At 39.6% G+C, this 22,625-nt stretch overlaps 1 protein-coding gene across 1 annotated transcript; it reads left to right on the top strand.

Annotated features, from left to right (window-relative positions):
- The first annotated feature begins 4,532 nt into the window (after nucleotides 1-4,532).
- Nucleotides 4,533-12,626, top strand: EEF1E1 (eukaryotic translation elongation factor 1 epsilon 1). Its single transcript, XM_042464666.1, has 4 exons — nucleotides 4,533-4,721; nucleotides 7,901-8,101; nucleotides 10,815-10,910; nucleotides 11,575-12,626. The coding sequence occupies exons 1-4, from the start codon at nucleotides 4,593-4,595 to the stop codon at nucleotides 11,710-11,712; spliced, it is 564 nt and encodes a 187-aa protein (XP_042320600.1). The 5' UTR covers nucleotides 4,533-4,592; the 3' UTR covers nucleotides 11,713-12,626.
- Nucleotides 12,627-22,625: the final 9,999 nt, after the last annotated feature.

Here is a 22,625-nt window from a genome sequence, read left to right as displayed (position 1 = left end):
GGATAATCTATTTGGTCACTAAAATATTTAGGATGTGCCACTCCTCTGTGCTGTGCCATATTATAATACACCATACTGCAAGAAATGCCAAATCTGTAGTGGGCTGGAACATTTCTAGGCTGCATGCTAAATTAATGACAATCTAGACTAATCAAAATATATCTGCACTAGAATCTGTGGAGCATTTAACATTGATTTCAGGAGCGTGTGTTTCATTTCAGCAAGTCTAAACTTTTGTTACTACATATTTTTGGAAATCAACAAAAAAAAAGGATCCATTACACAAAAGTTGATTACGTCTTTATAATGGTGGCAGCACTGCAAGAAATTGTGTTGTAGTGGAGGGCATCCTCACAAGGCTCTTGACTGCTGGTACCAAAAAGTATGGGGATGATGGGAAAACTCTTTTGCAGTCAAGGCTACTATTGAATGTGCTAGACTATGCTGCTTTTGTTACATATAATTTCCCTGTATCTCTTATGTAAACAGTAAAAACCAATAGTAATGTAGCCACCACCATTACTCTGCCACCGGATTTCTTCTGTCTCCTATATGATCAGGTGGTGGTGATAAGATTCTGTATTTTGTGAAAGATCTAGACAAATATTAATTTCAAAACAATGAAAAGTGCTTATTTAAAAACAATATACCAATATAATGGATTTTCCTTTCAGACTACTTGGTTGTTGCAAACTATTTTTTAATAATTAAAAAAAATCTTATGACACCATTGTGTCATTGTATCTGCCCCGTACCTCCTATGCATATCGCTTGCTATACCTTTCCTTCCACCAGTGCCCTCCTTTCTGTTGCAACATCTGCACAGGGGCAGAAACATTGTCAGAAAGGCTGCATGCCCTTAGAAGCTCATATGGGAGAATGATGGCTATTTTTGATTTACAAAAGCAAAAGGAAGTACTGTATAGACATATGCAAATGAAACACATTGCCAGCAACTGCAATCCTCCCCATAGTGAAACTGTTTTGACTAGTAGTAGAAAGGATGAGGCTACTACCCATCTGCAGCCTCCAAGGCCAAAAAGGAGCCTAGGGATTTATCACACGGGAGGAATCTCTTAATTTCGAATGAAAAGAAAGTGGGGCCAGAACACATTCATGTGAATTTGCTAGTTCAGCGAATTTACATGAACTCGAATTGCATTCTAACTGACTTCCCATTGCTTGAAAATAGCTTGCCATTGCCTGAAATTGCGTGTGGTAGTCTATCACGCAATAACGTGAAACCCCATGATTGTGTTAGGACTGACTTCCCATTGCTCGAAAATAGCTTGCCATTCCTTGAAATTGCGTGTGGTAGTCTATCACGCAATAATGTTAAACCCCATGATTGCGTTCAGATTGCCATTGAATTATACTTCCAATTTCCATTGTCTGATAAACTCCTCAGTCGCTATTGCTCCCTATTACTTCATCCCCTTGGTTGTTTTTTTTAACCTCAACCCCCCCCCCCCCCCCCCCCCCCAAAAAAAAAGACTGAAAAGTTCTTGGAAGTCATCTCCAGGAAGGGACCATTCTAAATAAGGAGCAGCCCTTGAAGGTGCATACACACCACACACCTCCATGTGTGTATATACGTATATATATATGTGTGTGTGTGTGTGTGTGTGTGCGTGCGCGCCTTCAAATTGCCTGTTGACTTACATCAGCCCATGAATTTCATCAGGTTTTCTTAAGCAAGGAATATTCAGATGAAGCTTGTCACTGCCTCACTCTGAAATGTAGCCTACAGCACCTGGTATTCCTCAGTAACCCCCATTCCATTTACTAACCAGGCTTGACCCTGCTTAGCTTCCAAGATCAGATGGAATCCAGTGTCTTCACAGTATTTATACCTACCTAGCCCTGACACATATTTAACATTTTTTAAAAGCAGTTTCAGAAAATCAACACTAGATTTCTGGCCACTTTGCTTCATTTGAAATTGGAGTGTAAACCTTGACTAAAGCCATAAAAGGACAGGATTGCAAACAGATCTACTCTAGATGCAGTGATTCCCAGTTGTTTTGGACTTCAACTCATAGGAACCCCCAGCCACTTTTGTCAACAGTCAGGTATTCTGGGAGCTGAAGTCCAAAACATCGAAGATCAAAGTCTGGGAATCACGGTATCTAGAGGGCCCTATTAGGATTACCAGAGATACAGTATGGCATTTTCCCCTTTAGTGCTTGTGTAGAAGAGAGAATTTCAGCCCCTATTGCTTGTGTGACAAGCAACACTTGCTAAACTTCTGCACAACAATGAACTGGACAGGAGCACTATTCCTTAATCCACCTGTCATCCCTAGACTGCATTGTGGGATGTCTATTGATTATAAATAATCTATTTTTTTTAAAAAAATTAGTTACATGTATACCTTACCTTTTCTCTAACAAATTGCTGTTAGCTACACTAATGTCCTGCCTTTTCTCTAATTCATGCTGGACCATATGGCTCACCTCCCCACTTTATTCATAAGGTCATCCACTCACCCTGGCCTTTGGCAACATCTTTCCGCCTGCCTTTGTCCCTGAAGGACCTTAGTTAAAACTCAACAACAGAAAACAGTGATACTTTTATGGGGCCAACCAATAAACAAAACACATGTTGTAAGCTTTCAAAGCTCCACTGGCTTCGTTGTCAAGCAAAAGTGTTAAAAATTAATCAGGAGGAGAAAAAATATGACGATGTTAGTCCCGAGCCTGCATTTTGTCAAGATATAGCTGTTCCCAGTTCAGGTGGTATTGGAGTAACATTCATGCAGGCAGGCATCTCCCTTCTCCTCTGGCTGTGTGGGTACTCCAGGAAATCAAATTTTAAAATCCATTATGAAAACAAAAAGACATCTGGTGCCATAACAAAATACAGTTTCCTGAAACCCATAGCATTGAGCCACGACAGTTAAAGTGGTGCCAAGGTGGATTATTTCTACAGTGTGGATGCAGCCTTTGTCTCTGAATTCTACTCCAGTGAGAGAAGATATTCCCAAGAAAATTAGCATTCAAATCTACCTCACACACAGCCCTCCCCCTTGCCCAGTTAGGTCACTTTCACCCACAACAGGCAGGCTCAGGCACAGAGCCCTTTGACACTATAAAATTATGGTGCTCTGATTCCACTTTTCCACTGTGGGTACCAGGCAAACTGTTCCACTGGAAGAAAGAAGTTGGCAGCATGAGCTTTTGGAGACTAAAGGCTACTTCCTCAGATGCGTTTGGAATTCATACCATTCCTTCAAATGCACCTGAGGAGGGAGATTTAAGTCTAGCAAAGCTCATGCTGCCAACTTCTTTATTTCAGTTATTCTCAAAGGTGCTACAAAATCTCTCTACATTATAGGAGTTATAATCTGAAATTTTGGGAGGACCAAAGATCCTCTGCTGATGTATCTACGGTCCAAAACACACTGCAGAATTAATCCAGTTGGAAAGGGCTTTAACTGCCCTGGCTCAATGCTAGGGAATCCCAGGAACTGTAGTTTTGTGAGATGTTTAGCCTTCTCTGTCAGACAAAGAGCTTTAGTGTCACAACAAACTACAATTCCCAGGATTCCCTAGCATTGAGCCAGGGTAGTTAAAGCGGTCTCAAACTGGATTATTTCTGTGGTGTTTTGGACCTACACTGAAGAAATAATACAGTCTGACACCACTTCCATCCTAGTACACAGGGTGACCAGGCATCCTCCTTTTCCAAGACATATCCTCCATTTCAGCCTTCTGTCCAGGAGGATTTTCAACATGTCCTCCATTTTGAGGAGGACTAAGAAGCATTTATAGGAGTGCTTTTACTTTTCATTTGGTCATGACCTACATTTTTTTTCTTGGATGTACATTTTGCAGCACCTCGTCCTCCTCTGCTGTTAGGACGCCTAATCCTACAGAATCCCGGGATTTGTAGTTCCGTGAGGCACCAGAAACTATTTGGCTGAGAAGGCTAAAGACCTTGCAAAACTACAAATCCCAGGACTCCACAGGACGGAGCAAAAGCAGTTAAAAGTGGTGTCAAACTGCATTATTTCTACAATGTAGATGCTCTCTTAGCAGGACCGCTCAGGTGGCAGGAGCAACAGATGACCCTTCAGTGCCACACTGCAGAAATAACCCACTTTGAGACTGCTTCAAGTGCCTTGGATTAGTACTGGAAACTGTACTTTGTAGTGGCACCAAAACTCAAAGGATCACTAAAAAAAATTGAAAGTTTTGCACCTAAAGATGTGCGTGTTAGAAGAGTCAAGGGGCTGCATCCACACTGTGGAAATAACCCAGTTTGAGAACGCTTCAAGTGCCTTGGATTAGTACTGGGAATTGTAGTTTATTTATGGCACCAGAGTCTCTCTCTCTCTGACAGAGAAGGCTCTCAGAACAACAGCCAAGAGTTCCCTAGCAAATCTTTGAGCCAGGGCAGTTAAAGCGGTCTCAAACTGGGTTATTTCTGCAGTGTGTTTTGAAACGACGTCAGCACAGCCAACGGAGGGAGGGAGGGAGGGAGAGCCGCCTTTCTGGGCGGTGCAGAGTGCGCCTAGGCCCTCCTCTTCCTTCTAGGAGAGACGGAGGAGGAGGCGAGGCCTTTTCCCTTCTTCCTTCCTGGCGCCTAAGATGGCGTCCGCCGCCACTGCTGCTGCTGCCTTGGTGGGGCCTGGCCTTGGCCCTGAGGAGCTGAGGCTGCTGGAGAAGTCCCTGGGCCTCAAGAAGGGGAACAAGTACAGCGGGCAAGGAGAGCGGCAGGTGAAGGGAAACAGCACTCTCATCATCATCATCATTGCCATCATTTCATTGACTTAAACCCCTCCTTTTCTCCCCAATATAGGGACTCAAGGCGCCCTTCCAGCTTCATCCTTCATCCATACATTTAGATACGGGTGGAAGTCTCGTTTACAAAGAAATAAGTTCCCTTAAACTTAAATAAAACATGCATTTACATTCAGGTGGAACTAGTCTCTTACAAAGAAATATAAACTTCAATAAAACATACATTTAGATTGGGACAGAAGCCCCTTTTACAAAGAAATTAGTTACCTTAAACTTAAATAAAATATATGTTTGGATTGGGATGGAAGCCCCTTTTACAAAGAAATAAGTTGCCTTAAATTTAAATAAAACATACATTTAGATAAAACATAAATGGGCGGCCAATGGAGGGGGTTATATCAATTACAATATGATTTATATACCATTGTCCACTTATAAATTTATACCAATGGTCCCCAAACTATGCTCTTTAAGGGATTTTGGACTTCAGCTCCCAGAAGCCTCAGCTGTGTTATCCAGTAGTTTGGGAACAACTGATTTAGACCATTGTGTTAAAGGTTTGTTTTTTTTTTTCAGCATTGGATTCTGTAGACCTGGGTTCAAATCCTGGCTCAGCCAAAAAACTCACTAGATGACCTTGGGCAAGTCACACTCTCTCAGCCATAGGGGAAGATAATGGCAAGTCCCTTCTGAAGGAACTTGCCAAGAAAACAATGTGATGAGGTCACCGTAAATTGAAAATGACAATCAAATTTAGACCACCCAAAAATATCTCCCACATGCGCTGCTTTATTTTAAAATCCATGTTAGTCTGTGGTGGTTTTTGGGCTTCTGCTAATATGAATTTGGAAATCTTTTTTGTGTCCACCCTTAACTACTACTTTTGGTTTTGGTTTAAGATTGATCATTATAATAATTCACCTCTCATACCAACTGCAGTGAAGGACAACCTTTTTCTTCCTTCTTGTTTTATTGACAAGATCTTTGCAAAGCATTTGAATGAAAGATATTCTTTTTTACTAATTTTAAAGAGTATTCCTACCTTATTCGGAGTTTTCTTCCCTAGGGTAGTTTTCTTTTCATGAGACAATGAGGATTGGCAATTTATATAGATTAGGGAGTGGATGGGAAGGTATGCCCCCATATCTTAATGGGACTTCACATCCTATCATCCCTCCCTATTGGTTATGCTGGCTCAGGCTGATGGGTGCTACAGTCCCACAACATCTGGAGAAACTCACATTCGGCAGGAGAGTCAGAAGGACCAGAGAAGCCATCTAGTTCAGTCATTCCCAAATTCTGGTCCTCCAGATGTTTTTGACTTCTGCTCCCAGAATTCCTGACCATTGACTAAGCTGACCAGGATTCTAGAAGTTGAAGTCCAAAACACCTTGGGAACCAAAGTTTGGAAACTACTGGTTTCTAGTCCAGCCTGCTGACTATACAGAAATACACTATTTGAAGACCCCTGAGAAATGAGCTTCCACCTGGTGTAAAGATCCCCAGTGAAAAAATGTCCACCACATTCTGAGGCAGCAATAACATTGGTCTTAAAAGTAGACAACATTAAATGTGCATGCATAGAAGACTTATCTGTGTATGGGGGAGACATCTTGCACATATAAAAAGGTCTGGTGGGATGACATCTGCTTGACTTTTCTCCCCAACATGCAGATACAGTATTTAGTTGCAAAACTTGTTTTTTTTAAATGGGTATTCCAGCTTCCACATGTGCAGCCTGCAAGGGGACATATTAGGTTTATAACTATACTCACTAAAATCACTAAACTGACTTTCCCCCCCTTCAGACTATCCTGCTGGGGGCTGGTAGTAAATACTGCATTTCTGTGCTATGTGTGGAGGAGGTGCTTCCATCCTTCAGCAGTCTGCTTGATTTATATACTGAATTGGTTGTTATGTGCCTTCGTATAATTTCCGACATACAGAGACCCTAAGGTGAACCTATCACAGGGGTTTCTGGAGCTGAGAATATGTGACTTGCCCAGAGTCACCTAGTGGGTTTCCATGGCTGTGCAGGGATTCAAATCCTGGCCTCCAGAGTCGTAGTCTAATGCTCAAACCATTACACCATGCTTTCTGTTCTGTACTAAGTGCAGAAGAGAAAAAGGGAGCCCTTCAGCAGCCTGCTCCTTTGCCTGCTTAGAGTTCCTGGTCCCCTCTGGATACCAGGCAAACTTTTAAACACAGTAAGTCATGAGAAGTATACCTACTTGAATGTGCCAAATGTATATACAACCGATCGCATTCTTGTTGGTAACATAGATCTGGAACAGACGGGCGGGAAGGGGCGGCCTGAGACTGTGGCAATCCCGCTGCCTGCTCTGAAAATGGGCCACCGCTGCCTGACCTAAGGTACACCACCAGGAGGTAGATTATTCCAGCTCCTATTTGCTTTGGTCTTAAGGACCAGAGTGCGACCTCAGCACGGCTTCCAGCTGCATTGGAGACGTACATCATATAAATAGTGCACCTCTATCGCGGCCAGAAGCTGGTGCTTTATACCCATGTGTTTTGGGCCAAAATGATAACCAGCTATATTTTATCCGGTGAGTATTCCATCTTAAAAGCAGTTGCATTTTCTTTTTGTGAAGACCTAGCAACTGAAATGCCTCATTAGACTAATTTTGAAATATATAATGAAACAAGTGAGGCTTTGGGGCAACTTGCTGCTCCTCATGCTTGTTCTCCAGTATTTTTAAAAAACTTTCTTTGGTGACTTCTGCCCCAAGAGGCGTTAATTGAGTTGTCTTGATTTAAACATATTTGGTAGAAAGTAAGGTAAATTATTTATTTATTTGGTGTATTTATACCTCACCCTTCAGCCACAAAGACTCTCAGAGCAGCTTACAAATTTTAAATTAGACAGTTCTCGGCCCTCAGGCTTACAATCTAAAAAAGACATGACACAAAAGGAGAAGGGATCAACATTGGGGTAAGGGATCAAATTCAGCGGTGGTTCTTTCCCTCTGAGGCCAGATGGTGGCAGCTGGACTGGACAGGAGGCTTCTTCAATAAATAGACTGTTAAGAAGAAATATTGCAACCATTTCCTCTTTATAAATGGAGCCTGATCATGCCTAACAACAACAGTTCTGTGTCTGAACAACCGGGTCACCTTGCATTGTCTCTCTCTAGACTCCTGTCCTGCAGATGAACAATGGGCCAAGTCTGAGAGGACTAACCACCATAGCCATCCATCTGGTGAAGCAAGCAAAGAAGGAGCAGCTGCTTGGAAGTACTGCGGAAGAGAAAGCCATGGTTCAGCAGTGGCTAGAATACAGAGTAACACAAGTAGATAAGCATTCCAGTAAAGAAGAAATCAGAACAATTCTGAAGGTAAGAGCAACAATTTTAACATGCTTCATTTAGGGTGTATCTACACTGTAGAAGTAATGCAGTTTGAGACCAATATAAGTGATGTAGCCCCATACTACAGATGGTAATTTTGTGAGGCACCAGCACTCTTTGGTAGAGAAAGCTAATGACCCTATAAATCTACAAATCCCAGGAGTCCATAGGATGGAGCTATAGCACTTAGAAGTGGTGTCAAACTATATTATTTCTTCAGTGTAGAGGCACCTTTTATTTCCTTTTATCCTGTGAAGGAGTTAGTAGTTTACCTTTGTCCTTCTCTTATCAACAAACATGGAACAATAAAATGTCATTAACTAAAATTATTTGATTAGACTCTGGGTTGGTTTTTGTTTGTTTTGTTTTTGTCATATGAATTAACAAAACTGTTTATCAGCTCAGTAATGATTTGGGCACAGGGTATGTTTAAGGACACTGCCGTCAGGCCTTTGATTTTGAGCAGTAAAAGTGGAGGCAGTTTGAGGTAACACGGGTGAGTGCGATGAAAATTGCCCGACACTGAAAACAATTAGATTTAAATGTGCATACAGCTCAAGCTGCAGGGAACGCAAGGGGCACAAGGGGCGGCGCATCCCATTCAAATGAATGGGGGTGCACCCATGGTGCTCTGCACGCTCTCCACCCCGCCCGCACGAGCCCCATTCAAATGAATGGGGCCAAGCTACGCAAAATTAGCCTTACGGGGGGGGGGGGGGGGGCGAACGGATGCCCCCACATAAGGCAAGGGCCCACTGTAATTGCATTGGATCACATGCTATGCTTAATAGTCCAATGTTTAATCAGTCTTTGTTATTGATTTCAATCACTTCTTAGTTATTATTTGTAGGGCAGTTTCTATTTTTTTCTTGAAGGACAATTGATTAGTAGCTCTGCAAGCATGTTTTCTTACATACCCACATACTTATTTTCCCACTTCCTGCCCTCACCCCCACCCCCACACAGCCACCCATGGCTAATGAGGCAATAGGCATTCAAAGAGATAGCCATGTTAGTTTGTTTCAGCATAAAAAGGAGGATGGGAGAATTATCTAGCTGTACCTTAAGACTGATTTATTTTACCATGAGCTTTCATGGACATGGTTTTTTGTGGGTTTTTCAGGCTATGTGGCCATGTTCTAGAACATGGCCACACAGCCCGAAAAACCCACAAAAAACTATGGATGCCAGTCATGAAAACCTTTGACACCACATTTCATGGACATCCTTCGGACATATGCCTAGAGTGCACTAGTCCTCACCTGTGGGTATAGCATGAGCTTTCTTGATGACGGATCCGCAAATCTCAGGTTTCTAGCTATGTATGGGAGACACTAAACTCCTTCAGCAATTTACTGCATGTAGAAAGAGAGGAAGGCCTGTTACAGACTGCCAAAATAAAGCTGCTTCGGGTCTCTTTGGAACTATGCTATTTAAATGATGCATGGGTCCTAAGAGTCCGGAGGTCGCGCCAAAGCCACACTCCATTCCTAAGCACTGGAGTGCAGCTTTGGTGCAGCTTCCGGATTCTTAGGGTGCATGCATCATTTAAACAGCATACCTCCAAAGAGACCCAAAGCAGCTTTATTTTGGCAGTCTGTAACAGGCCGAAGTCCTCATGCATGTGTAAATTGTTTGCTCTACAGACTTCTAAACCTAATTTCTGTGGGCAAATGAGGAAAATAGCTTAAGATTCTATGACTGTGGCTATTTTAAAGTACATATTATAAAAAAGATGTTAATATTTTTTTAATACATCACAATCGATTCACTTGGATATAGAGACTGCCCTGCTAGGCGTTCTTTATGGTGATGCTAAAGTGAATAATTTGCTCTTGGGGAAAACAGCAACATCAGCACTTTTATAGTTTGGTTCATTTTTCCATCTGAATTATATACAAATGCATGTACATACACTGCAAGCAAAGGAGAGGCGAAGATAAACTTGATATCCCAGTTTTTGATACAACCTGAAATCACAAATATGAAGTAGTAGTTACTACTGGACTTACTGAGGAGCATTCAAACTCAGAATTTCTCACCATTACGTTTACTGGGTAACCTTGGCTTAGTTAGTGTCTTTCTACCTAACCTAACTGTGGCTGTTGTAAGGATTTTAAAAGTTTCATCATCTTAAGCTCTGTGAAATGAAGAATGAAATTGTTTCAAGGCTAAAAAGAAGACAAGAATTTTTGGCTTGCCAAACAAAGCTGCCAAAATATTTGAGGGTCCCTCTGTAAGAGGAATCTGCTCATTCCTAATTATTATACTAGGCACCCTATTTTCTGTCCTTTTCATTAAAAAATTAATAAAAGCAAAGCATTTGCTCCTTTTGTCATTACAATACTTCCTTGGCTAAAATCACCGTTACAGGTAACTTCCCTCTCAGGCATAAGACACCTGACAGGTGCTCTGGTCAGTTTAGCATCATTTGCATTGCATAACCAGTCTTGGGCAAAACTTGAGATTCTCTTCACATTAATTAGCTCCATAACTGACTTTTCTAGGGTAAAATGGATTAACGCATTCCAAAATTGTCCCTTTCAATTATTTGAACTTTTATTGTATGTAGACTACATGTTTCTATATGAAGTATGCACATTGGTGCACATATGCAGGGGGGAAATTGGGAATATTGTGCTCTTAATATTTAAGTTTTTCTCTAGTCTGAGGTAGATTTCATCTCTTCTGTTTCTTTTAGGACCTTAATTCATACCTTGAAGACAAAGTCTACTTTACAGGAAACAATTTTACTTTAGCAGATATTTTACTGTACTATGGACTGCACCATATCATAGTAAGTACAAAATCGTTAAAGCAAACGCTTGAACTTGTTAGGTAATGTGGGAAGGGAAAACATATTGTGTTGGAAGGCATTTTCATTGTTAGAACAGAGAAAAATTCTTATATTTGTTCCTGACTATTATTCTATAGTGGCAAAAATGGCTATGTTTCATAGAAACAAACAAGGAGTAATTGAAATAAAGTCCAGTGGAGTCTGAGGAAATCAATTCATTGCCACCCACCTTACAGTTTACCATTTTTATTGTTTTAAATTGCTGCTGTCTTCATATTCTGTAATGATTAATATATACATTCAAGTAAGCAGAATAAGCATGTAATGGACCATGATGTTTGCATGTAGATGATATGGAAATGTTCAGTCAGGACAGTTATTTTGGGCCAGGTTTGTGATAGAAGAGATCAGATGTTTACTAAGAAAAATGAAGCCAGAACAATAGAAGAGCTTGAGGTGCATGAAGGTTGCATAGGGGAAAGAGAAATATATCTTGGTGGTCAGGCAGTGCAGAATCTTCCTTATTTGGAATCTTCCTTATTTGGAATAAAATTAAATTAATCAACAGGCCTTCTACACATTAGATTTCAAGATGTTTGATTTACCAGATTAAATAGGAGTTTTTATTGTGTAATGTGACACATCTTTTTCTTCAATTCTTTAGGCTGACCTTACTGTGCAGGAGAAGGAGAAATACCTTAATGTGTCTCGTTGGTTTAATCATATTCAGCACGTTCCAGGTATCCGGCAACATCTGTCTAGCATAGTCTTCATCAAGAATAGACTCTATAATACACATTAAGTCTCATGTTTGGAATTACTGAGAAAAGAAAACCATCCTTTGGAGCCACTAATGCATGCAAGCATTGGTTTCTGTCATTTCCATATGTGAAGCTGAACAGTTGGTGCCTAAAGTCATAAAGTTGCATTAAGTAGCTATTTAGAAATATGGACTTCATTAAAAAAATTATTTGGCAAATTTCAATAAGTGAAATGTGAATCAAGCTTCTTGAAGTAGAACATTTATTTTAATCACCCAGACATATATATATATAGGAGCTTAGCTTTTATTGTACGGAAACATAGAAATTTATTGCACATATGTCAATCTGTGCTGTTTGTCTGAATAGTATCATGTATAGTATTCCCTTGTATTTTATCCTGTGGATGTTTACACTAGTTTTGTAAAAGTTACAAGGAAATTCTATTGTGCCAAGTATTTTGAAAAAGAAAAGACAGATGTATTGGAAGCAAATAATATTTATGTGATAAATTATTTGAAAAGCTTTAGTTTGATTGCAATTGATTTCCTGGGATGTAGAAATGAAGATTAAATATTAAAACTGTAAGACTGGATACTGCAAATCAAGTGATAAAATTTACTTTCCTATCTGTCTGTCTGCCTATCTGCCTATCTATCTGCATGATTCCCATTTTCTTTCTTTTTACTGTAGTACTGCTGTAATACTATAGAAGCTCCTTCATTCCTTTGCATGTAATGAGCCCCAGCCATGCCAACTCCCCTTTATTCAGCAGATGCCAACTATTATAACAAAAGGACAGTGTGAGCAGAGGTCCTTTGCAGGTTAGGTATATTCCACACCTTCCAATGTGTAGAGCTTTTGTCTACATGTAGGTTTATAAATTGCCTCCCGTTCCTGATTTTTTGGAAATGTTTCTTTCAAAAAAAAAAAAAAAAAAACCCACCCCCCCCCCCCCCCCAAAAAAAAAGATTGTTAAAATAGAACCCAGCCAAGGGATTACAAGTGAAAGTCATTTGCCCAAAACATCACTTTGGGTTTCTGCTGGGTGTGCTAGTGCAAACTGCTGAGAGATGGGAGTGGCAGAAACACCCAGTAGGTTCCTGACCTGGCTTACATAGTAGTTTGCAAGCATTTGATATGTGTACTTCATAGGTAAGGGGTGAGCACAAATTACTGGTATTGCTTTTTGTGACTGGAAGTAAAACACTTCCAATTGTAGAACAGACTGATTGAATCAACTGTTGAAAGGTAAGTCAATACTTACAAAAATTCCAGTGGATCTAATTATTTGATACTAGAAATAATCTTATTTTGATCTCAAAATATAAATAATTCTAAATAAAAAGAAGCAGATGGTATACCAGTTAGCAGTTTCAAGATATAGAAACAGAATTCATTCATATCCTAAGAAAAATCTGCCAATCAATATAGAAAAATAAAACAGTGATCTGCTAAGTGGAGAAGTTTAACATACATTACAGTTGCCATGAAATGGGATACCAGGTACTATAGAAACCATCAGACCAATACATTTGTTCTTTACAACAAAGATTTTCACTATATAGAGTGAGAAATACGAGACATTAAACATGGTTCAGAAAAGGAAGGTCCAAAGCACACAGCCAGTAAAGAGCAGCCTGAAGCTGCTTCGGCCGCGATCAGGCTGGGACTGGGCGACTGCACAGCCTGCTCCCGAAGCAGGCCCCTGCCATAGTCCCAAACTGGCACCACCAGGAGCTGGATTATGTCTGCTCCTTTTTGATCCAGTCCAAAGCACCTTATCATGGGGCTGGAACAGCGTGCATCATCTGAACACCACACCCCCACAATGGTTGGAAGCCACTTATTTGGCCCCTGTGTTTCAGACTGAAGTACTGAGAATCGTATTGCAAACATATACAATGAGTCTGGTATCCACTAAGATTTGGTTCCAGGCGCCCCTGTGGATACCAAAATCTGTGGATAGGCAAGTTCCATTAAATACAGTAAAGAGTAAAATGGTGTCCCTTGTATAAAATGGTAAAATCAAGGGTTGCATTTTGGATTTTATATATTTGAATATTTTCAAGTTGTGGTTGGTTGAATCCATGGATACCGAGGACCAACTAATAGCTTGTAAAGCACATGAGAAAATTTCAGGAAAAAAATAATGAGTGATTTATAGAATCAGAGTTGGAAGAGACCACATTTGTAATGGATGTGCCACAATATTTGATTGTCCTGATGAATAGCCTATACTCTGGATAAATGACTATGGTCAGGACTGAATATGGAGAAACAATAGTTTCCAACTGGCAAGGGGGGTCAGACATGACTACATTTTATCAGCCTATTCATTTAACTTTCATGCCGAACAGAAAGTGAGCTTAGGGGCGAAGGAAGGTGTGAAAACGAAAAGGAACATCAACCATTTAAGATGTGTAGATGACGCCATATTAAATAACAACTACAGATGATTTATATAACTCAAATTTTGATTATGAAGACATCAAAATAGTTTTTTAAAATTGTATACTTTGTTAAGTCTTCAATCAGAATAGAGACTAGTCAAATAGTAAGAAGAGTTAAGATTTGGAAGGGCACCTATGAATGAACAAGATTCTCAAGTGTAAAAATGTAGTATATAATTAAATATGAAATTCAGGATTTCCAATTTCTTCATATGGTTATGAAAGCTGGACAATGACGGGGAGATGTAACCCAGTTGAAATATACTGAGGGATGCTTCAGATACCATGGACTGCCAAAAAGACATCAATGTGTCTGAGAGCAAATCAAGCCTAAACACTCACTAAAAACCAAAATATATAATCTGAGGATTTCATAGTTTGGATAAAGATGATAATGTTCAGTAACATGGAAGGCAATTGGAACAGAGAATGCATACATTACAGATACATTGATTCATAAAGGAAGCTGTGACTCCAAGTTTGCAAGACCTGAGCAAGTTTATTCATGATGAGGACTCCATTTGTTAACCATTTATAGGGTTACCATAAGTTGGAACCTACAGTAAAAAACAAATAAATCAATTGTTAATGTGCTGTACCGGAGACACCACCATTATCTCCATCTACAAGAGTCTGGAAAATAAATTTATTAACTATTCAGAAATTTAGTTCTGTGGCTTTCAAATCAATAGCCAAGACACAATTTTCAGTTGGTGCTATTGCCCAGCAGCACCATATATTTTCACCTCCTAACAAGTGCAGATTTAGACTGAAGCCCAACAGTACACCAGTGAATGCGTCCTAGCATAACAGGATTCTCTCTACATCTACTCTGCAGCACTCAGTAAAGTTCCACTCCTTTTCTATGAAGGGCTTTTTCATCCATGGGATTTTGAGGGTACTTAGGGACTACAGGGGAGGGGGTTACTTCCTACCTGTCAGTCCTCGGCAAATAAAAGAGGGAGGGATGAATGGGGTCTCTTAGGATTTGAGGTCTCTTAGAATTAAAGTTTGATATAAGCAGTTAAGTTTGTAAATCTACATAGCTGAGCTGGACTCAAAGCCATACTGGATATTTATAGCATCTCTTTATCATCTTTCATAAGTATTTGTGCCAGATTGCTTGACAGTGTAAAGAAGGAAAGCATATCTTGTTCACTTTCAAATACCTGAACATAGGAAATGGTCATAAAAAATAAGGGAACCTATGGTGTATATTACTAACATGATTGACCTTTTAAGATTGATTTGGCAGCGTGGGGAGATAGCCCTTACAATTCAAGTTCTTGCTTTACTGTCTAAGTGGTACATTTCAATATTTTGGTTTTCCCACCCTTCATTGCCCTTCTAATATGGTATGGTGAGGAGTACAAATAAGCTTCTTAATTATGGTCCTTCACAAATGTATGGATGTGACTAAGCATAACGAATTTACATTCACAGCATTATGTGAATAATGATGCTCATTTAATATTTTGCATAACTGCTGCATCCAAATAAGTGTCTGACATGTTATCTACTTAACTCTATACCTCTAGGATGTGAAGTCTCTGCCATATGATACGATGACACCACACAATAAAAGTACTCAGTAACTGGTTAAATGTCAGAGTGCAAGCCAGTTGTCATTCCTGTTTCAACTATCTTGATTACTGAACTGAGACTTCTTAATCACAGCTTGCAGATCAAAGTGACACACATAAAGCAATACAGAAATCAGCTCCAATTCTCTTGGCTTCATGATCCTTTATATTATAACAATTATGAATATGTATAAACAGCCTGGAGTTTGCTATTTGAAGCTTGTCAATGTGGGCACCTTGGAAATATTCAAGGACATGGCCATGTTTGGTTCTTTTAAAGGAATCCAATAACATCTTTGAGTGTAACTGGGAAGAAGAAATTTGTGACATACACTGTGTTTACAAAAGCTTAGTCAATAAATCTCTTCTCAAGTTAGTTTCAAAGGTGCAATTGGATTCCTTTATATCTTTTGATGTAGTGATGCATGTATGTCTGTGTATCGATGGATAAATGTCTAGTTGTCATGTGAAAAACATTTTTTTCTTTGTAGATATTGTAGGCTGTTAGTCAAGTTACTGGGAAAAGAACATCAATATATCCACTCGCCAACCACACCATGCTCTTTCAGAAATGTACTTTACTCCAAGTTTTAAAATGTTACGTGTCACTTGTCCAAGGTTACCCAGTGGGTTTCTATTACTGAATGGCTAGTTGGTCTGGTTTTCTCGAGTGCAACTACATTGGTTCTGTAGTTGCCTTGCTACTACATGAGACTTCAAACCTTCTTCTCTTTTATAATTTTCTAGACAAAATACTTTAGCCAAAGTTCTAGTGGGATAGAAAATGCATGTATAGCAACCATCATAGCTGAGCTTTTCCACAAAAAGGGTTGACTCCTGTGTCAATACAAGGCCAAAAGGGAGCAGAATTAGGATAAAATGTATGTCCAGTGGTCTCTTGCTGTACTGATACATGATATGTATGCAACTCCTCATGTTGGCTGACCCTATAACAATTGAGAAGAACATGGTGTATAAAGTGGTTCAAATTTGATTTTCAAAAGATGTTTTTACAAATTATGGGATCAACAGCACCCTCACTGGCTGGTGGTTTAAAAACAAGCATTCCAATATGTAACACTTGATTTAGTTTCAAGATCCCACCAATTCGCGGGGTTTGGGTACATTTGGTCTGTTCTAAGATTTTTTGCTGGGTGTCTTTGGATCTGATCAGGTACTTTCCTAATCCTTTTAACACTTTATCACATTGCTAATCATGAGCTTCACAGTTCATCAATTACCAGCTTCCATACTGCATTAAGTGGGAAAAGATATCCTGGAAAGTGTGCCATCAAGCCAAACAAGCTAATTCCATAATGGAGGCATTAGTGTGTTAGCATCAAAACCTAATTTTCATTGCTTGCATGACCATACAGTGATCATCCATGGCCTCCCAGAAATTAAAGTGTACGTAGATGGGTGTGTACTTTCATTCTTCTTTTTTAGATCCATATTCTTATCCAGATGTGCTCTGGCCTTTGAGACATCAAAGGTATTATTTAAAGATGTGAATGGATGTGATGTTTGGAGGGAACCACAGGTTAGTAACATTTATAATGACTGATTTGATACAATACCATAGCATCTCAACTGGCCTCTTTTATTAAGGTTGCAGAATTTTTGTTAGCCATCGAAGTTTTAAAACACCAATTCCATTAAGATGAAGGGTGCTTTCACAAATAAATAAACTGTGAACTCATACAATCAGACCAGAAGAAACCTTGCCAATGTCTCCGATTTATTGGGAAGGAAAGGAGGGAAATTAAAATGTTATTCTGATGAAGTTCGCCTTCTATCTTCACGTCTGTCAACATTATAAAATAATGTAATCTATTGTGACAGACGAAATAGGATTGTCCTGCCTTCACCTTCTTTACTATTTACAGCTACTAATTGTCTCATTTGTGTTATTTACTATTTGCACCTCTGCCAGATAAAGGCAAGTTGGTGCTCTGTCCCCCTTCACACCAGTCAATGAAGAGAACATCATTATGTAATGAATAGTTGAATGTGAGCTACCCTGTTCCCTTTTTTGCTTACTGATAAAAAATGTCTGTCAGCCTGTTTCAGATAGCAACAAACACACTGCTTCAGTGTACAGTTTTATCTTAATAGCAGTATTTCACTATTGAAATAGACTGATATTCATTATTCTAACTTTGAGCTTTGTTTCTTGTGCTTCCAACTAGAGAATCAATGGAAACCTGGTAAGTTACTACTTAAGTAAGTTCCATTTCAAAATGGTGCTGGAAAAGAGTTGTATAGATACCATGGAATGATAAAAAGACAAACAAATGGGTCCTTAAACAAATGAAGCCCAAACTTTCCCTAGATGGGAAGATGATTAAATGGAGGCTGTCATACTTTGAACATAACATGAGATGAAAGTGACAATAAGATGAAAAACCTATCATGCTTGGTAAAGCAGAAGAGGGAAAAGAGGAAGACTGCACTACAGGTGGATTGATTCAATAAATAACGTCATTGGCCCTGAGTTTGCAAGATTTGAGTTGATGTTTAGGGATCCTGGAGGTCTCTCATTCATAGTGTTGCATTAAGTCAACGTTGACTTGATGGCAAATAAAAACACAAAGTTCCACTGATTCAGAGGGAATATTCTAGATGAGACTAAGAATGGGACAGACACCTATGGCTGGTATTGATTGTGATTTCCTGCATGGCAAGTGGTTGGACTGAATGGCCTTTGGGGTCCCTTCCAACTCTATGATTCTTTTCCCATCAACAGTTGTCTTTTTCAAACTCATTCTTGTGGAACTATTCCTTCTAATCAGATTTTTAAAAAATATCAAAAAGTTTCACAGCTACCAAGCACTGCCAAATCATATCACCATAGAGAGGCATGAAATCCAAAAAGCCAGTTCCTTTGCATCCTGTAAAACTATTTTTCATGTACTATTTTGGTGATTTAAGAAATCCAAATGGCTACAGATACAATGTTAAGTATCCTATATGGTAATTAATAAAATATTCTGCATGACATTTATTACCCATCAAAAAACAAAGATTGATGAGAAAATATTTAAAGGGTTTTGCCAGAATACTTTCCAAGTACTAAAATGATAAAACAACTCCTATCTCTACTATCTAGAAAGCTGTAGTTTGAATTAAATTATGAGACTCTTATAGCCTTGCTCTAATCACTTAGCTCTAGAGAACATACTTCATTTTTAAAAATGCATTATTTTCTTCAGGGCCATGACTAAAATTAAGCATCCATTCAATTATTTCTCATTTGCTTTTTATTTTCTCTTCTGTGTGTGTTTTTTAATTACTATAAGTAAACAACTATGCACAAGACATACCACAACAATAAAGCAAAAATAAAACAATTCTTCTCACAACTTTGAATTATGTGTGGGTCTCCTTTTTGGGTTCTGTTCAATGTAAGTGGTCATTTTAAAGTCCAGTGCCGTCTTTGGTAAATCTAGCCCAGAAGTCTTCAGTGCTTTTATGGATTTTTGAAATCTATCTAAAACTTGTAGAAATTTGGCTTTTAAATTCATTGTTTCCTTTTAAACTTCTTTCAAGAGAGATATTTCTTCTTAGTATCCCAAAATAGTTAAATCTGCTGTTTCCTCCATTATCAGGGCACTATATTTTGTATTCTGGCTACAATTCAGACACATTTGTAATTACACTTCGAACACATTTTGGCAACTTTACTATTATTCAATTCAGTGAAATGAAGCTATGTTCTTCTCACATGGAAAAATCCTCTTCTTTTTTTATACACAAAGCATCTATGGGAAAGTAATTTACTGTACTTCTATTCCTGTGTGCTTTCAGAGAACACACACATGGACAAACAGTGTATGTTTTGTGTGGTGGATTCATATCATTATTATCCCCCAGATTTAAAGTAATGTAGAAAGCTTAAAACACTGGAGAGCAAACTTGATTTTGCAGTAGTGATTACTTGTTAGTGCTTTACCTAGCATTCCTGAAGGCATAACTTTTATTCCTTGTATTGGTAGTGTCTAAAATAATTTCAACTGCTACTGAACGCAGTTTGGCTCATCCTTCTTTGTAAAAAAAAAAAAAAAAAGGTTGGTAATTATGTATTGTCATTACATCTTAGGATTCCCCCTTTCCCCCTTCCTATGTTACCTTGGTCCCCGCACCCTTTTAGGAAGATTTGGAGCCATTAAACTTTCCCTTTTATTGGAAGAACTAAATCTTTCAGCTTTTTTCCAGCCTCATGATCTAATGTGACAGTTCGTGGGTGATGTCTATTCCACTTCAAAGAGGCAGGTAGCCTAGGGCCAGCCAGCTGTATTGTGGATTCTGCGGATTTGGCTTGCTGTTCCTGCTGGGTGTCATCTGTCTTCTTAGTCTTGCGGTGGATAATTTTTGTCCTTCCCTAACATCATCTGCCTGAGCAGTTCCTGCCTGGCAGGCCTGTCTGTCCAGGTTGAGCATCAAATATGGTAACCATATGACTAATCTGACAAGGCAACTACTCCAAACAGAGCAGCCCCAGGCTCACTTTGACCAGGATCAGCATCACAGCCCACAAACTTCCAACAATCGCAACCACAGTCTCAGTTTTCCATCACAGATGCTGCCCATGGACTTAATTCTGCTCACGCAAACTATGTCTCCCTTTCTGTCTCCCACCCCCCACAACCGCTCTCTGAAAGGATGTCATTCCAATTCTTTGTACCTTGCGAGAAGTCTGCCTCAACAGGTTTGGGTTTCCCTGCCTACTGCCAGCTTTTGACTCAAACACCGCCACTTGGGATGAAACAATCCTTTAGTGGATTATCATCGCTAGACAGCCTGTGGGAAAAATGACAGGGCTCAGCATGTTAATCCAAAGATTTCGCGATCCCGAATGCAGCTAACACTAACTGCAGATGGCAAGATGATCCCTAAAAGAGAAAGCAGTTTCCATTGCAAGGCAAAAGTGACACAATTTGTTTAGTAAATCTTCCCCAAAACTCTACATGATGACTACATATGTTGATTTTCAGGCTCAGAGCCATATATATTCCCATAGCTTTATGATTTGATGACTCTATCGTACAAGCTGACAGGTAGGCAATCTGAAGACACTGTCTTTTTTAACCATTACCTTCTATCCCTTTCATTGAAAAGAAAAATGCTTCCACAATTATTAATCTTGTGAGGGGAGGTAGAGAATGTGAATATGCAAAGCAAAAAAGAAAAGCCTAATCTTGCACATACGCATCAGATAAAGGATTTTTAAGAAGTTAAAAAAAAAATGTCTGTTACAAAACATCCCCCACACTGTTCACCCTCCCCATGTAGAATTAACCTCTATACAGGAAAATACATGTAATCATATATGAAATGTAAGAACATATAGGTTGCTAGGGCCAACTATGGTTGCCTGAGTGGTTCAGTTGAGCCAGAATAATGATTCAATTATGGTAGAAGTGACACAAAAGTTCTTTCCTCCAAAGAAATTATCACTGTAGTGGAAAACCAGGTACAAAACATCCATCTGCAATCGGTAGTTGTGAAAAAGAGGTTATGTCTCCGGAAGCAAGACAGCCCTAAAAGTATTTTCTTGGTGACTGGAGTGGATAAGAAAGACTTGATTGATGTGTAAAGGAGCACCTTAAAATTATTGTCAATAGGAGAAAAGGGAAAAGCAAGAAATTTGACAGCTTTGTTAATAACCATACGGATGTTGAGAGGACCGGTGGAGCACTGTGCACTAGTAAACCATTCACGATTTGTGAGCAAATGACAACTATCACCTGCCAGGCCCTCCCTAGATCACAGCACATATTCTTCCTGCTTCATGGTCCTGCTATTTTCTTGCTTTTTGTGTTTGTGTGCACACACGTCTTAATGACACACTTTGGAGGTATGCTGTTTAAATGACACATGCATCTTAAGAGGCCAGAAGCTGTGCCAAAGCAGCTTCCAGCTTCTTAGGACACGTGCATCATTTAAACAGCATACCTCCAGTGACGTGAAGCAGCTTTATTTTGGCCTGTCTGTTCAAGCCCTTAGTCGCAAAGGCGCCACAAGATCCCTTCGCACACTGCTTTTTTCAGACTAACAGGGCTAGGTCTTTCAGTTCCATCCATTTCAGTGGCTGCCTTCAAAACATGCTCAAATATGGATGTAGAGAAATTGGAGTGTCCAAAGGAGGATGACGAAAATGGTATTGTGAGGAGAGACTTGCGGAACTGTTTAGCCTTGAGAAGAGACAGTTATGAGGTGATATGATAGCCATGTTTAAATATTTGAAAGGCTAAAACATTTAGCCTATTGAGGAGGGAGCAAGCTTGTTTTCTGCTGCTCCAGAAACTAGAACATGGAACAATGGCTGCAAGCTCCAGGATCAGAGATTCCACATCAAAGTTAGGAGGAACTTCCTGAGGGTAAGGGCTGTTCAACAGTGGAAAACACTCCCTCAGAGTGTGGTGGAGTCTCCCTCCTTGGAAGTCTTTAAACAGAGGCTGGATAGCCATGTGTCAGGGATGCTTTGATTGAGAGTTCCTGCATGGCAGGGGGGTTGGACTAGATGGCCCTTGTGGTCTCTTCCAAGTCTATGATTCTATGAAATAGAAAGCCAACCCATTCAATTTCAGGACAGTGGACACTGTAGCTTTTAAGCTTGAATTAATCCAACAAGCCGGCCAAAGCTCATAATACCAGCTTCTTTCTTAGACAAGATTGCCACACTGTACTCTTATAGCACTGCTATTCCACTTTAACTGCTCTGGCTGCCTCCTGTTGCATTCTGGGATTTGCAGTTTAAGGAGGGGGCATTTAGAATCCTCAGCCAAAGAGCTCTTAGGCCTCACTGAACTACAAACCCCAGAATGCAACAGGAGGCAGCCGGAGCAAATATAGTGGATCAAGGCAGCACTGTGAGAGTATAAGAGGGATAATGGGTTTTATTTAAATTTGTACTGT

Source organism: Sceloporus undulatus, chromosome 4 (genome assembly GCF_019175285.1).
Source record: "Sceloporus undulatus isolate JIND9_A2432 ecotype Alabama chromosome 4, SceUnd_v1.1, whole genome shotgun sequence".
NCBI classification, from domain to species: domain Eukaryota; kingdom Metazoa; phylum Chordata; class Lepidosauria; order Squamata; family Phrynosomatidae; genus Sceloporus; species Sceloporus undulatus.
The sequence above is the reverse complement of the archived record's forward strand: the minus strand, read 5'-3'. Positions and strand labels throughout refer to the sequence as shown.